The following is a 17,414-nucleotide window of genomic DNA, read 5'->3' on the forward strand; positions in this document are numbered from 1 at the left end:
ACAGCTTTGAATTCTGTTGACTGGTTGAGAGCAACCTTACATTTCACTGCTTTATTAAAGTAAGCTGTGTTTATTCATAACAGGATAGAGTTGGATTGGGATTAAAGAAGAATTTATGAGCAAAAGGGGATTCCCTGTTGGCTCAGTGGTAAAGAATCTGCCTGCAACGCAGGAGACCAGGGTTCAGTCCCTGGGTCAGGAAGATCCCTTGGAGAAGGAAATGGCAACCCACTCCAGTATTCCTGCCTAGAGAATTCCATGGACAAAAGGAGCCTGCTGGGCTACATCCATGGGGTCACAAGAGTAGGACACAACTGAGCAACTCTTACTTCCTTCCTTCCTTCCTTATAAGCAAAAAAGAGGGATCTGTATTTCATGTGATAAATGCCAGTGGATCAACCATTTATTCAGTTTAGTCAAAACCTAAACTTTTTTTTTAAATCACAGTGACCTTGTGTATACCAACAGTAGATGAAACGATGCAGTTGAATATTGCCTTGGAGAATGCACTTAAGATGGAATCTGAAGAAACAATTTCTTTTTTTGTAGTACCTTCTATTGTTAGCTTTCCCCGAGGATTACTTTGTTGGACACCCCCTCTAGGAAAGGAAATGCCACTTTCTTTAAGGATGCTATAACCGTTTCTTCTGTGTCTGTTTCATTATGCAGCATTCTTTGTTTTTACAAAAGGAAGAGCCAATAGTGCTAATGACTGGACCGTCATTCACACTGCACTTTAACAGTGTTCTGTTTATCTCGAAATGAGAGCATCAGAATTACAGATGGTGATGGTACTCAGATTTTTTTTTTTTTCGCCAAACCATAGAATTGGGCCAGGTAGGGAGAATGGAGAAGAGAGGAAACTACTGTTGTTACTAACAGCTCTTCATTTTCAATCCTTGACCATGTTGGTTGTATTCCGTAGCAGTTTATCTGCATATGTTGTCTTATATGGACAAAACAACACTAAACCTACCAAAACTCATTTCATGTGTTGCTTTCCATTGCCTTCAGATTAAAGTTATTTTCTTCAGGCTGGACTAAATTATACACAGGTCCCAGGAGTGAAGGACACTGAATTAATGTACTGTGTCACCCAGCCCTGACTATAGAATATTTTTATCAAAGTCCAAGGCACTATTTTGCTATTGCATTAAAAATTAATGCACGGATTGTCAAAAAGAGAAAAATGCCTAAGTAATCTAAACAAATTTTGTCTGGGCTTTGCACACTTTAGAGTCACCTTAAGTGATGAGTTTTTAAGGAGAATGGTTGGAGGTGTGTACCTATATGTAAATAGTATTTTTACTCCTTTGTCTAATTACATGAGAGAGACCGCCAAATTAAATAAGTAGTCTTAATAATTTATTTTGTTTTATGTAAACTGTCTTTTTTAGAGCAAGGTTTCAGAGGAACACAAAAAGAGGTTAAATGCAAATTCCATCTTACACAAGGTCATGGGGCTTGGGAGATTCTCTGTCAGTACGGTATATTGGGCAAAAATGAGTGTAGTTCAGCTTAAATATAACTAAATTGAGCTTTGGACTTATATATACTTGAAATAGAATAGGCACATGCAAATAACTATTTACAAATAGCACTACATACACATAACGATTAGCATAACATTTTAGCAGTGTGAACAAGGACATTAACTAGCCATGTCATAATTCAAGATTGGTACCATGCCTGGTTTGTGTTAATTAAAAATGAAAATTTATTTTATATGGCACAAGAGTATCTGGAGAATCAACTGAAATTACCTCAGACTTTTAGGATGATGGTAATGTTATCTCAGCAGAGTCCTTTTTTAAAATAAATATTCAGAACACATAGGAAATGCACAGTACTTGCGGCATTTGGCTTTCTCTTTCTGGATCAGTCATACAGGCTGGATACTGTGAATCTAGCATGGGGCTTTCAGGTTGTGTTAACCCCATTTATCCCTGCACGCTACAGCTCACCTGTTATTTACACACTTAAGAGGGTTGATACTGCAGAACAAGGGGAGTGCTCTGTTGTGACACAGAGCATACATATTCATTAGTCCTGGCAGTCCCTATGGACAGACGTGGTGTGTCCTGATGGTCTTAGTATGACAAAAAGAACTGGAGTGGGGGAAGGGTAGATGGCCTAATGGATTGAAAACGTACATGGAAAAAGGGGAGAGACAGAATGAGTAATGAAAGGCCATAAAGTAACAACTTTAAAGGTTAACTACAAAGCACTATTTAAAGTGATTAAAATTGTCTAAAATCATTCACAGAGGTAGAATAAACAAGATTACATCTGATTCAACATGGGAATATCAGTCCTCTTACCCACTAACCCTCAAACTATTCCCCTTGCAATAGTTGATAGCACCTGACACTAAGTACTAAGATTCAGAGTATGAATCATTTGTATTTTAAATTGTGTGTATACACATTCTTTTAAATTAATTATGGTAGGATATGCACAAAATTTTGGACACTGCTTTTTACTTGATTTAGATAATTACTCAAAAACTTGTACACATGCTTTTGTAAAACTACCCCCTCCAAAGAGGAAAACCCACAAATCTAAACTATAATTTTAAAATATATGGATTTTATGTGAGTGTGGTTGTATGTTCACTTGAATACTTTTGAGTATGGGAAATTTTATGACCCTCACAGGAGAAGAATAATTATTTATTTAAATTGTCCTAACCCTCGTCCATGCTCCCAGGATCCCTCACCTGAAGCTAAGTACTAGCCTCCTAATTTCTCTCTCAGTTTCTGCCCTTGCTTTCTTGTGGGCCTTATTTAAAATAGAAGAATTGTTGAAGGATAGGGAAGCCTGGCGCGCTGTAGTCCATGGGGTCATTAAGAGTCAGACACAACTCAGCAGCTGAACAACCAACAATTCTTCTATTTTTGATTTGCTTCAGGTATTAGGCTGTCTGTCTTGCTAATGTATTGAACACAGGACTGGTGGCCTAAAAATGATATTTCTCTCATCAATGTAACTTGCTTTGCATAAGTGCTTATGCATTCATCCTCATAAATGCAGTCATTCTCTTTTATATATGTCTTGAATGTTAAAAATGATGACCTATGAGACCCATGCGTACCAAGTTTCAACCTCATTATGAAATATTGGCAAATAAACATTTTTATACTTTGTCACATTTTGATGAGTGAATATTTTGTTGCCGTGAATAAAATTTAATGCATTTTAGGGAAACTGATTCAGATCATAAGCTACCCACAAATTTAATTGAAGGACAGGGTCTGTGCCATTCTAGTCCAAGTCATGATGCCTGTAATATTGAATACTTGCTTTTAAAGCCCAAAATGATGACATACAGAATAAGATCAGTTGCTTATCCAGATATCATCTACCCAACAAATTCCTATAAGAATTAAGTAGCATAAGTTTGGAGTAACTTAAAGTCTCAAAAGTTGTACTAGAATTTATAATTGACTATTACTATTAAATGAAGTATTGGTTTGTGGAATCAGAACCTATGTCATATTCGGGGAGCATATTAGGAATGGTGGAGACTGATGTGGAAAACAACTAGAAAAAGTATCTAACAAATCAAAGCGAGCAGCGGGGTGAACACAGAAATGGCAGCAGTCTGGAGACCAGTGGTTTTAAGGAATCATTTCTCATTTTACACTGTTGTACTAGTGACACTGAATCAGCCGGAAAATATCAGCTATTTTCCCTGTGCTTTGAGTGGGAGGGCAGGAATGCATCTAATAAAAAGAATTTGGAAAAAATTTAAAGGCACTACTTTTTAAGTTTTAAAGTACTATACTTGCTGGTTTTCAAGAAAATGTACTCAAGTGGAAGAACTGAAGCTTGAAGCCTCAGAGTGAAGTCATAATTTTAACTGCTTATGTGACCAGCAGATACTGTAGAAATATCTGTTGTCGTAATAGGAAGTTGGAATGTCATGACAAAGTAGAGGGGGCATGCCATGTCTAGAGGGACCTCAGATTTGGCCAATGGTTGCCAGGCAAGAATGAGATCTAGGCTTATAAGATCAATCAGCTTGTCTTGAAAAAGTGGGATATATGGAAATACAGTTTCTTTTATTATAAAGTTGACTGATTTTTAAAACTCTGGACTGGCCAAACAAAACATAGTTACAGGTTACATGCTGCCTTCTTGCTGTCAGGTAGCAATTTCTCTATATTGGATGGTGAAGTATTTAAACTATATTTACTAAGGACCATTTAGCCATAAATGCCTTTGTGAGTTTTAAAAAGGATTGCTTATGCAAATGAGGTAGAGTAGGGGGAGGGAGTAATTTGCTGCAAACTGTATTATAATTTGGGGTCTTGAGGTATGAAAATGTGATTTAAAGAGAAAAATCTTTGACAGTATTGCTATATAATTAGAATGTCTTATTTTCAGACTGTGGGTTGTGAGATCATCCTTAACTGGTTTTAAATCTCTGTTGTTTCTTACTTGTGGTCTCCACAGTGAGTCACAAACACCATTAAGAATAAATACTATACAATAGTTTGAATTTTTGACATCTTTTTGATTAAGAAGATCATGTTCTGTGTTTTGCTGAGTATGAAAGAATTTCTGTACCTTTCTTACAACCAACACACCCAGTGGAAAATTTCCTTTTCAGTAGCTGTCCAGAAGTTGAAGAAAAAGTGATTTGTAAATTCTAGGTCATTTTAGTTTTTCTTCTGTCTAGTCAGTTTTGTTTTGTTTTGTGTTTAATTCATCTCTGGCTTTTTCAAAACAAATGCATAACAAGAAATACTTGTGTAGCAGGTCACAGTTGGAAACAATTTTCACAAATATTGCTGCTTTAGGTAACTTTAGTAACAATCCAGTAAGGTATATGTGCGTGTGTGCTCAGTCATTTCAGTCCTGTCTGACTCTGCAACCCTGTGGACTGCAGCCTGCCAAGGTCCTCTATCCATGGGATTCCCCAGGCAAGAATACTGGAGTGGGTTGCCGGTGCCCTTCTCCAGGCGATCTTGCTGACCCAAGGATAGAACCTGCTTTTCTCCTGCAGCTCCTGCATTGGCAGATGGGTTCTTTACCACTAGTACCACCTGGGAAGTCCCCTGATAAGGTATATGATACCATTATTGTCTATATTTAATGACTGAAAAAAGTGAGTATAATATACTTACATGATTTCACCAAGATTAGAACAAATAAGTGAAGGCATGGATCAGGGCCAGTGGTCTGATTTTCGAGCTCGGGATATTCACTCTTCAGACAAAATTCTAGGACCTTTATGTTTTCTCCAGTCCATTCTTTCCCAACAATCCAGTAATGCCTCCAAATAAAATACTGTGTTAGATAGTATTCAACCTCACAGTACTCCATGACAAGTGAAGTACTGAACTATAGCGGAGGCTGTCTGGATTGGGGACTAGGTCATTAGAAAGATCCCCTAATCTCTAAAATCCAAGTTTAAGAAACATTAGAATGTGAAATTATAAAGAATGCAGAAAGCTGGGAAAGTTTGTTATCTGGTAATTGGATCCCCTTGATTTAATTTCTTAGCATTGAACCACATAGTGGACCCTCAATTTGTTGACTAATTAAGATGTACAGTTCCTATATCATATTCAGTTTATAAAGGACTTTTCATTTTGGTGTTCTAAAGATGGAACCTATTTAAATTGACTAAGGATAATGTATATTTCTGTGTTTGTACCCTTCACTTTTCACTTGATACTACTTTTAAATATGACATCACATTTTCATCTAAGAGTTACTAGGAAATGGACTACGGAAGATTTCAGATCAAATAGATTAGGACGGGTCATACTAGATACTGCTGTGTTGGCCTCTTGGCTTATGAGGGTGGGTACACAAAAGCAGAATGCTCTTAGTCTGCAGGACATTTCAATTGGTCATCACTTCCCTTGAAGGATAAAGGTAAGTAGATACTGCATGGAGCCAGTTTTCAGTACCAGGAAGTTTATAGTCCCCCTCTCAAACTATTTTTTTTTTTCAATTGGAGAATAATTGCATGATACAATATTGTGATGGTTTCTGCCCTACATCTACATAAATCAGCCATAGGCATACATATGCCCCTCCCTCTTGAACCACTCTCCCATCTCCCTCCCCACCCCACCCCTCTAGGGTGTCACAGAGCACCAGCTTTGGGTTCCCTGCATCATACAGCAAATTTCCACTGGCTCTCTCTTTTACATCTGGAAATATATATGTTTTAATACTACTCCCTCCAATCATCCCACCCTCTCCTTCCCCCACTGTGACCAAACGTCTGTCCTTTATGTCTCAGATGCCTCACTATTTAGTGAATGTATTTGCTACTGTCTACTGGAAATTTTGAATGTTCTGTGTTAGTTCTGCCATTTCCTACGTAGCAGATGATGAATCTGTTGCATTATTAGGCTAAGGAGCCTAATTATTATTAGGCTAATAATTACTTTATTGTATTTACACCAGTAGTGTTTGTTTTCTAGAGAGACTCTTGGTAAGTATAGTGTCCAGTTTTTTGTTTTTTGTTTTAAATGATAATGAAAGGTTCAGAAGTACAGTAGCCCAAAGGAGTGTAGTAGGTGTAAGGATGTCGTGCAGGTCTGTGTGAGCGCTGTGCAGCTTTTAGAGCAAGCCTGCCATGCCTGCAGGTGTTTGCCTCAGGTGCCTGCCCTTAGGAAGTCTGAGAAAACCTGCAAATGAAGGCAGAGTCCCTAACGGCCAGAATTACCCTGTGGGAACCTTGGAGAAGAGAGCAGCTTTTACAGACCTTGTGAACTTTGAATAGCAGACGTATGTTAGGAGTGGGGGTGGGGCAGGCTTAGATTAATATTTCCAGGAATGTGTGCTAAAAATGCTTTCTAGAAGACCTGGTTTTTTATCCCCAATTTCCTCCTATTCTGCAAGTTGTTTTTATGTCCTTCATTTTTCTGTGTAACAGTTTCCTTATCATTTTGAAGCTATGACAAAACTTTTAAGGATGCCACAGTTGTTTTGTTTCAAACTAATCAAAGAGTAAAATAGAAATAAAGCAACGAGGCAGCAACTGTTTAGTAATTAAATCTAAGTTATAAAATGGTCAGTAATGATAAGAATGGAAAATGTTGTCCAAATTGACCAGTTTTATGGGAAATCCAGACTTGTTCAATTATATATACATAAATTCATCCTATTACAATAAAATAACAAAATGCTTAGGCTTTTTACTATAGTATCTGTCATCCTTGTGAACACTTAAGTTAAGGTATCTTAAAAGCAATTTTCTATTAAATTACATATTTTAAAAACAAACACATTGCATTGTGAAATTTGCCAGCTGTTTTCTTAAGAATTTTATAATACTTTCAAAAATAAAAATTGATGTTTTGGAACAATTCTTCAATTATCTTGAACTGTTTTTCTTACTTTCCACTGTTTTCTGAATTTTTATTGTTCCTATTAAGCTATTTCTAGACAGCAGTGGGAGTTATTGTGCTGGAGTCCTGTTTCTAATAACATTAAAATAGTATTGTTTCTGAGGTTTTTCTCTTCATGTTCCAAAGAGAACCATATACAAGCTTTTTTAAAACTCATCTTGTTATTTGGGTGCCAAGTTAAATGACACGCGTGTGCTACTTCTTACAGATAACAGCAGTGTAATCAAAGGGAGTGTGATAGTTTGTTTAAAGAACATTTGGCTCTACATTTTTCTTCCGCTGCACATCAGAACTATCACCATAAATAAATAGAACAATAATGACAATGAAAAGAAGTCTCATTTTCATGACTCTTTGCGACCCCATGAACTGCAGCCTACCAGACTCCTCCGTCCATGGGATTTTCCAGGCAAGAGTCCTGGAGTGGGTTGCCATTGCCTTCTCCGAGTTCTATTTCTAATTAGTATTAAAGTTCAAGAAACTGAGGAAAAAGTTCTTTGTGCTCCTGTAGATCAGGACAGTCTCCTGAACACTGGCTTCTTGAGCTCCTACTAGTATCAGGAACTAGTTTATGGTTTAGCTATTAATTTGTACTTTCAAATGTTATTAATGATTTTAAAGTACAATAAATACTCATGTTTCAGGGGATGTGAATAATTCTGTTCTCTTAAGGTTATTTAATGGAAGCTCATACTTAACTTTTGCAGCCTTGCTTATTAGGTTGTTATTTAGTATGAATCAATAAATAAACTTTCAATTATCTTGGTAAGCATACCCAAAAATAGCATGAGAATCAAAAGGGAGTGGTGTATCTAGTAATTGTTCCAAATAATTTTGATAGGATTTTTGCTTAATTTCAGATGAAATAGAAATCTTAAGAAATTTAATTATTTTTGCTAGAGTGAAACTATGCAGTTCAACTATGCATTTTACTACCCAGTGAAAATGGCCAACCTGTTTTATTTAAATTTTATATTCCTGTCTTTCACAGTGACTATAACTTACCAAAAAACTTGTGCATATATTTTACAAATGATTAATTCACAAGGAAAATTTTAAGCCCAATGGAGGTGAAAGTTGCCCTTTTTGTTTATTTTTTAAAATAATTACTCTAAAGCTAAAGTGGTCTCATTTTTTTTTTAAAATGGACACTTTTTTTATAGAAAAAATCATGTTTTTTATGTATGTTTGTTGAATAATGCCAATAATGGCTTCGCTCAACTAACTGAAAGGAAACCAGACCTTTTATGGGTGTGTGTACATGTGTGTGTAAGTGTTGTGTTGTGTTTGTGAAAAAAATTCCATTGCCTGTGACTCCTAAATTATTTTTGAGACCTTATTTTCAAGATACTTATTCATATTTCTTCTGTATCAATCTAATCAAATTCCTACTCATAGCATATGTGTTTTCTTGTTTTCTCAACTCTGTATTTTGATAATCTTTTAAGGAAAAAAAAAATCCTAATAGAAAGTCCCTGGAAATAATTTACAGAACTAATGAATTTGTAGGTCTTTTAGACAGTTCTACATTACAGTCACATTAATATTCTCTCGTTTTTATAAGGCTTGAAAGTAAATCCCATGACACTAGAAGAATTTAGATACTGATTACTTGCGATTGGTTCCTGGTGATTTGCTCTTAATAATTTCCAGTTGAATTTAATGAAAGTGTGATTCCTGAAATGCTGCTTCATTAAAATTGCATCTTTTCCCCTTTAAGTGTGGTCTCGGTCATTTCACCCATTTTGCGGTGTGTTTTCCTCCCCCCTTAAAAAGTAATGATTGAGAAAGCAGAAACAATTAAGAATATCACTTTAGTTCTTCCTAGAAGACTCCCCTGCACCGCCCCCCTCCCCCCCGACACAACCCAGAGTTCCTCTTAAGTGAAATGATGCAAGCTACACTTTATCAGGACTTTATAATATATTGTTTACAATTGATGAGATTTTTTTTTAATATACTTTTAAAAGAGAAACATGATGATTTGGGGGGAGATGAAGAAAAGTAAAGAATCTATTGTGTGTACAAGAGAAGTAAGGTATTTAGATTTTTTTTTACTAAAAAATTCATTATATATTCAAATATATGAAGCTTGATTAAGTTATACAGTGCAGCATTCAGATTTAATTTAACTGAGATGGTGATTTGCAAATGAATATCTACATGGATCCTTTTTTAAAATCCAAATGCAAATGAGTACAATTGCAGTAAAATATATTTGCAAATGAATCCTGTTACTTTATTCATTTATTGTGTAATTACTGCAATCCTTCCCACCTTGTTTTCAGTATTTCTTAATCATTAAGTCGGAAGCATGACAGCAGTGCCAGCCCTGGCATGATTCTCTTTGACTAAAACCTTGTAAATTAACACAATTAGCACAGCATCATCCTGCTAATTAACTTCCAGTGTCTGGTGCAGTGGCTTTGCAAACAAGGAAGAGGGAGTCAGAAGGGAATCAACATGCCATTCTGTTACCAAACTCTGTGCTATGTTCAGTTTAGCTCAGTAAGTCAAAGCTGGCCATGTCAGAAGCCAGAGTCAGGTAATGAAGAGCTAAAGGGGTTGGAGGAGGAAAGCATAAGGGAGTAGGAGCTGTCAACATAGACTGCGGTAATTCAGAAGGGAGCTCATGCCACAGATGCTTCATTTAGACCAGACCTCCTTCTTATCAAGGAATCGCTGCCAGAGGGCACAAGAGAGTTTGCAAAATTCACTTAGGGTAATACAAAGGAGATTAAGGAAGCCTGCTTAATATAGCTGTATCAGAATAGGAAGTGTTCCAATCAAGAAGAGATTAGGAGGAGTCAGCACTGGGAAATAGAAGAGGGTTCCAGTGCTCTTCTGTAACTAAGTATATGAGAGTCCTCAAGGGTACATTATAAAGCCCTTTGGGTGCTGGTTCCCTAATGTGGGAAGTAAGGTAATGTCTAAGGTCTCTCTGTAAACTGTAAAATTCAAATGATTCTCTGACTCTGCTTCATATTTTCTCTCTCTTTTTAAATATATTTATCTATTTATTTGGCTGTGTTGGGTCTTAGTTGCTGCACTCAGGATCTTTCATTGCCATGCACAGATTCTCTAGTTGTGGCGTGCAGGCTCAGCAGTTGTGGTGCTCAGGCTTAGTTGCCCCACAGAGTATGGGATCTTAGTTCCCCAACTAAGGATCAAACCTGCATTCCCTGCATTGCAAGGTGGATTCTTAACCACTGGGACAACCAGGGAAGTCCTTGCTTTGTATTTTCTCTTAAATGAGAAAATAGTCCTGTATAGTTGGCTACGTAGTCACCTTGCTTCACTTAGTAGCAGATGATAGAGTTACATGCACGTAGCATCTCATTTTCTAGTTGTACTGTTCGAGTATATGCCACTACACATAAATGTAAAGAGTCAGAATCCAGATTCTCTGTGTTCTTATCTTCCCTTTTACCTGCTTCTTTCCTATCTCCCCCTTACTCTCTTCATAAATATATATGAATATATATATATATATATTCTCCCCTCTTAGTACCTTGGAAGCTGTAAGGCAGAGGGAACGATGATAACAAACGGAAGGAGAGCACTAGCTAGAAGACCGACAGACAAGTGATGCTTGTTTTTTTTTTTTTTTTCAGAGTTTCAACAACAGAACTGAGAGGCAGAAAGGAGCCAGTTGTAATTCATACCGAGTTGTAGGCTTTGTGTGATGAAAGCGATGGAGCGCTGCCTGGGAGATTGCTTTGCTGCACTCCACGAAGCAGATTTGAAACTGTCGTGGACCACTTTAGATGAGAGTTGGATTATGGAATGACCTGCTATGTCTGTGTCATATTGTTCTGCACAGGGAGCATTATACTGTGCTAACTAGGTGTTCAGTACCAAATAAGAGAGGTATCCTAGATGTGATCTGTCAGCTGTGTCTCATTTTTATATTGGTTAAAATATAAAACAGAAACTGTGGTGTGAAGAGGCAAGATAGCTAGATATGGCACATGTTAATACTATCACGAGCTAGATGCTTAAAATGTATGCATATTATATTGTGAGAACCAGTGACTGAATTCTAATTTGGCAGGGATGTGTGTGTACATATATATATGTGTTTCTGTGTGTGTGTAGCAAGTAACTCTATGGGCTTAGCAGAAATAAATTTGCTTATTACTCAAGAATGAAAAAACTGTAGGTCTTCTACAGAGTTTTCATTTAAATTCCGTTTACTTTTTGTCCAGGGCTGAAATTCAGTCCCTTTTCTAGATGTATGCGTGGTAGAGACCATCATAGGTGTTATAAACTGTGGAAATCCTTTATAACGTCACTATCGTTGGTAGAAAATAATGGGTAACAAAAGAAGTTGGGTGGAAAAGCTTTAATAGTTCTGATGAGTATCTAAATAAATTAACCTTCTCCCCCCAAATCTTCAGGCTTGAAGATGCAGTGGACGCCGGAGCACGCCCAGTGGCCCGAACAGCACTTTGACATCACCTCCACTACTCGGTCCCCTGCCCACAAAGTTGAAGCTTACAGAGGTCATTTGCAGCGCACCTACCAGTACGCCTGGGCAAACGACGACATATCTGCTCTGACGGCATCCAACCTACTAAAAAAATATGCAGAGAAGTATTCTGGCATTTTGGAAGGCCCTGTGGACCGACCCGTACTCAGCAACTACTCAGATGCACCATCAGGACTAGTGAATGGTCGGAAGAATGAAAGTGAACCCTGGCAGCCTTCCTTGAATTCAGACGCTGTTTATCCCATGAACTGTGTTCCGGATGTTATCACTGCCAGCAAAGCTGGAGTCAGTTCAGCCCTCCCTCCAGCAGATGTCTCTGCAAGTATAGGGAGCTCTCCTGGGGTGGCCAGCAACCTGACAGAACCTAGTTATTCGAGTAGTACCTGTGGAAGCCACACTGTACCTAGTCTGCATACAGGGCTCCCATCTCAGGAATATGCCCCAGGATACAACGGCTCGTATTTGCATTCTACTTACAGTAGCCAGCCAGCACCTGCACTTCCTTCACCTCATCCTTCTCCTCTGCATAGCTCTGGGCTCCTACAGCCGCCACCACCACCTCCTCCACCACCAGCCCTGGTCCCAGGCTACAATGGGACCTCTAACCTTTCCAGTTACAGCTACCCCTCTGCTAGCTATCCTCCTCAGACTGCTGTGGGATCGGGGTATAGTCCTGGGGGTGCGCCCCCTCCTCCTTCCGCATATCTGCCTTCAGGAATTCCTGCTCCCACACCCCTGCCCCCCACCACTGTTCCTGGCTACACCTACCAGGGTCACGGTTTGACACCGATCGCACCCTCGGCTCTGACAAACAGTTCGGCAAGTTCTCTCAAAAGGAAAGCTTTCTATATGGCAGGGCAAGGCGACATGGACTCCAGTTATGGAAATTACAGCTATGGCCAACAGAGATCTACACAGAGTCCTATGTACAGAATGTCCGACAGCAGCATTTCAAACTCAAATCGGGGGAATGGCTTTGACAGAAGTGCTGAAACATCATCCTTAGCATTTAAGCCAACGAAGCAGCTAATGTCCTCTGAACAGCAAAGGAAATTCAGCAGCCAGTCCAGTAGGGCTCTGACCCCTCCCTCCTACAGTACTGCTAAAAATTCATTGGGATCAAGATCCAGTGAATCCTTTGGGAAGTACACGTCGCCAGTGATGAGTGAACATGGGGAGGAGCACAGGCAGCTCCTCTCTCACCCCATGCAAGGCCCTGGACTCCGTGCAGCTACCTCAGCCAACCACTCCGTGGACGAGCAACTGAAGAATACAGACACACACCTCATTGACCTGGTAACCAATGAGATTATCACCCAAGGACCGCCAGTGGACTGGAATGACATCGCAGGTCTCGACCTGGTAAAGGCTGTCATTAAAGAGGAGGTTTTATGGCCTGTGTTGAGGTCAGACGCGTTCAGTGGACTGACGGCCTTACCTCGGAGCATCCTTTTATTTGGACCTCGGGGAACAGGCAAAACATTATTGGGCAGATGCATAGCTAGTCAGCTGGGGGCCACATTTTTCAAAATTGCCGGTTCTGGACTTATTGCCAAGTGGTTAGGAGAAGCAGAAAAAATTATCCACGCCTCTTTCCTGGTGGCCAGATGTCGTCAGCCCTCAGTGATTTTTGTCAGTGACATTGACATGCTTCTCTCCTCTCAAGTGAGTGAGGAACACAGTCCAGTCAGTCGGATGAGAACCGAATTTCTGATGCAGCTGGACACTGTGCTAACGTCAGCTGAGGACCAAATCATAGTGATCTGTGCCACCAGTAAACCAGAAGAGATAGACGAATCTCTTCGGAGGTACTTCATGAAACGACTTTTAATCCCACTTCCTGACAGCACAGCGAGGCACCAGATAATAGTGCAACTGCTCTCACAGCACAATTACTGTCTCAATGACAAGGAGTTTGCACTGCTCGTCCAGCGCACAGAAGGCTTTTCTGGGCTAGACGTGGCTCATCTGTGTCAGGAAGCAGTGGTGGGCCCCCTCCATGCCATGCCAGCCACAGACCTGTCAGCCATTATGCCCAGCCAGTTGAGGCCGGTTACGTATCAAGACTTTGAAAATGCTTTCTGCAAGATTCAGCCTAGCATATCTCAAAAAGAGCTTGATATGTATGTTGAATGGAACAAAATGTTTGGTTGCAGTCAGTGATAACTTCTTTTAAAAAAAAATGTGATGAATGTTGGCGTGCACACACACACATAAAGCCTGCTACATAGGGTATAGAGCCCCTTTCCAGTAGTGTTTAAATCGCAAAGGGTACTGGGGAAGAAGACGATTAAGTTGCATCTTTCGAGTCAGGGTAGATTTGGTGGAAGAAGGCATCCAATCAGACCTTCGGATGTGAAAGCCCCAGATGACAGAAAGCATCTGCCGATGCTCAGTTCGGTTCAAGCTAGACAACACTCACCAAGGAGCAAGGTGCAAGTGTGTTGATTTCAGAAGGACGTGAACCTCGTGTGTTGATTCCATTCTGCTGTTCTCGAGATTTAGTTGCTGTCAAGTGCCTGGAGTGGTGCTTTATTTTTTGTTTGCCTCACAATTACATTGGTGGCATGTGCTAATATAAAGAGCTTTAACTTCAAACATTATTGGACTAAAGAGATGAACGGTTGTGTTTCGACAGAAAACCAGATTTTTGCCATTTTAAGAGCAACAGTATTCCTCAATCCTGTCTGTTCTGCAGTATTAAGCTAAGAACAGGTAAAACAGGGTAACGGTAATCTGGACCTTAATTTCTGCAGTTCATTTCTTTTAATGTTCTTGTCTGCAAAAACTCAGGAAAGTGATTGTGTTTTGTACAGTACCTCAAAGGAATGTGTTGAAAGCACTATGTACTGCTGAGAGTAATGGGATAGGCTTCAATGTTACTTTATATTAAAATGTATGTTTACCTCAACAATTGGAAAATAGCAAGGAAAATTACTTTGAATGTATCCGGAAAAATACTGACGCGTGATACAACTGAATATTTACAATTTAAAGTAAAAATGGAAGGATTTTTTTAAAAGGTTCTTTCACTAATTATGGGGAATTAACCAGAGCAGAATAATTCTTTATATCAATACCTGCAAGAGTTCTTCGTACGTTGCTCCTTGATAACGAAGTGAAAATATTCTTAAAAGGTACACTGGTTAATGGAAAGCTATTTACTCAGTCTGTGTTAGTGTCTGGAGCAGTCAGCCACAAGACCTGTTTAGGACCCTGAAAGTCACAGTACCTGAAAACTAGGACTGTCTTTTTCCTGCAGAGGTGGTAACGGTGGTGGTGCTGGTAGTTTGCAAGTTCTCCCGGAAAACTGCTGGAAATGGTGTCATTCTCTTCACTAATCTAGCTTATAGGCTTGCCATGCTGTTTGACAGAATGCAGAAGATAACAGCCAAAACAAACAAGCAAACAAACAAACAAATACAGAAAACAACCAACCAACTTATATATATCCACAAAGAATATGTCTGCATCCCCTCTCCTCCTTTTGGACTCCTCTCTCGTCAGTGCAATTTTGCTTCTCCTTTTGAAATCTTCTGGGCTGTAGTGCTCCCACATTCATTTCTACCTCAGTTTTGTTACATTTCTCCTGGAAAGTCAAGTAGAAAATTGGAAGTAGACACACACACACACACACACACACACACACACACACGCACACACACGCACACATACACATGCACACGCACACACCAACAGATACAGCTTGCCAAATGTGTTACTTTGTTTTCTTTCATCTTTTCCTATAAATCTAGTTTCCAAAAAAATATCAGTCTTCATGCTCACTTCTACCTGGACCCACCCCCAGTCCAACAGCATATGTAGCATTTTTCTTAGTTTCCCACTCCTTTCCTGCTCCCCAAGTTGTTCTTTGTATCCTTTAATGCTTTATGTGCAACTTTACATTGCTAGCTGACTGATGTTCGGCAATGCCTCTGAACCCACACAGAGTAGGCCATAGCCTCCCAAAGCCACTGCCCATGCATAAGCAGTACAGCCTGGCTTTTTGAATGTATTTTTCCTGTTTTTATTTTTTATTTTATTTTATTTTTTTTTTTAGTTGAGAGATGCAGTAACAAAACTGTTGCAAAGCACTGGCATTTTATGTATTCAAAAAGTGATGTACATTTTTACAGACTTTAAATAAATGCAATGAGAAGCCCTAAGAAAGGTCTTTCTGTTATTGTTTTGTTTTCCTTCCATATTTCTTTTTTTTTATTTTTACTGATTTCATCTACAATGTCAAATTCTCTGAAATGCTTAACATAGAGAAAGCTAATGAAGGACATCATGATATTTCTGAGATTTTATGATGCTTGATCATTACTCCCCTTTTTTCTTATTTTTCTTGCTAAAAACTGAGCAGATGAACTAGAATTAAATTTACTATGATTTTCTATCAATTAAACCTATTCTTACATATAAATATTCCATATTAAAAAGTAGTGCCTTTCATTAAGGATACAAAAGGTAATATTTAAGTACTTCCTCTGCTTTTCACAAGTGAATAAACACTACAATCGTGTTCTGGCGCTACCCTGCACACATCCCTTATTGTAAGGAAATTCTAATAACCCCATTAACTTGTAGGTTCATATTGATCTCACTGACAAGTTTACTTTTGCACAGTGCTGACCTATTTTCAGTCTTTTGGACGTCACATTTCATTTCTGCCAACATGCTGTGTTCACTTGAAAGCAACTGGCAAGTTTTGACAAACCCAGTCTTATTTAGACAACTTTGGAAAATCCAGTATTGACCCACATTTCTGTGGCTAGTAAGAGTTAATGCCAAATATATGACTGCACTATTGTGTTTTACACTCATTTATAAAACTGAAAATAACGTCATGCATATTGGCTTTTAGCTTTAAATGACTTAAAAATTACCTTTGAGCTATGAGTGGTCAAAAATCCATGTATTGAGGTAGAAGCTGAAGTTGTGTGTGAATTTCATTTAGCCTAATGAATACTAGGATTTGATCTCTTAGGAAATTGGGCATGCTGAAGAAATGAAGATCTGTTGAGGGAGATAAGGCTGACCTTTGAGGAAGTAGTGCTCTCCTGTGAGTCTTTGATTCTTCGTGGCAGCATTTTGAGCTCGTCTATGGACTAGCCTAATAATGAGCTCTATTCTGACCATCCTTTCTTGAGCTTGGGGTGGGGGTGGGATACCACATCCTGAGAATTGAATGTGTACAATCAGTGATGGTACAACTGAGTAATGGGGCTTCATAGTCTTGGCCTCTTTGACTGCTAAGAATTTGGAGAAGGCTACTAATGAAGGTAAGGTAATGAGCCAGTCCAAATCTCTTGCCGTCTGGCCAGGGGATTTGAGCCAGTCTACTTAACAGCCCCTAATTTCTTTCTTCACAACTGCAGTAACATTTCCAACAGGGACAAAAAGGAAGTGAAGGAAACTACTTCAGTAGAAGGATCAATAGAAATTCAAGAGGTAGTTCATAATGACCTTATGTGTGACACAAATGGAAATACTCTACACTTCTGGCATGCTTCTCACCAAAATATTTAGAACATTAGTGACAA

At 38.9% G+C, this 17,414-nt stretch overlaps 1 protein-coding gene across 2 annotated transcripts in view; it reads left to right on the forward strand.

The window, feature by feature from the left end:
- FIGN (fidgetin, microtubule severing factor) overlaps nt 1-17,414 on the forward strand; it is a 132,932-nt gene that overhangs the window by 111,982 nt on the left and 3,536 nt on the right. The window contains exon 3 of one of the 2 annotated variants that reach the window (XM_027559140.1): nt 10,991-17,414. This exon is cut by the window's right edge and continues 3,536 nt beyond it. In XM_027559140.1, the coding sequence (XP_027414941.1) occupies nt 11,785-14,031 (2,247 nt within the window). In that variant the 5' untranslated portion in view covers nt 10,991-11,784 and the 3' untranslated portion in view covers nt 14,032-17,414. The remainder of the gene's footprint in view (nt 1-10,990) is intronic. The other variant, XM_027559130.1, reaches the window with a different exon arrangement.

Source organism: Bos indicus x Bos taurus, chromosome 2 (assembly GCF_003369695.1).
Source record: "Bos indicus x Bos taurus breed Angus x Brahman F1 hybrid chromosome 2, Bos_hybrid_MaternalHap_v2.0, whole genome shotgun sequence".
In the NCBI taxonomy this organism is placed as follows: domain Eukaryota; kingdom Metazoa; phylum Chordata; class Mammalia; order Artiodactyla; family Bovidae; genus Bos; species Bos indicus x Bos taurus.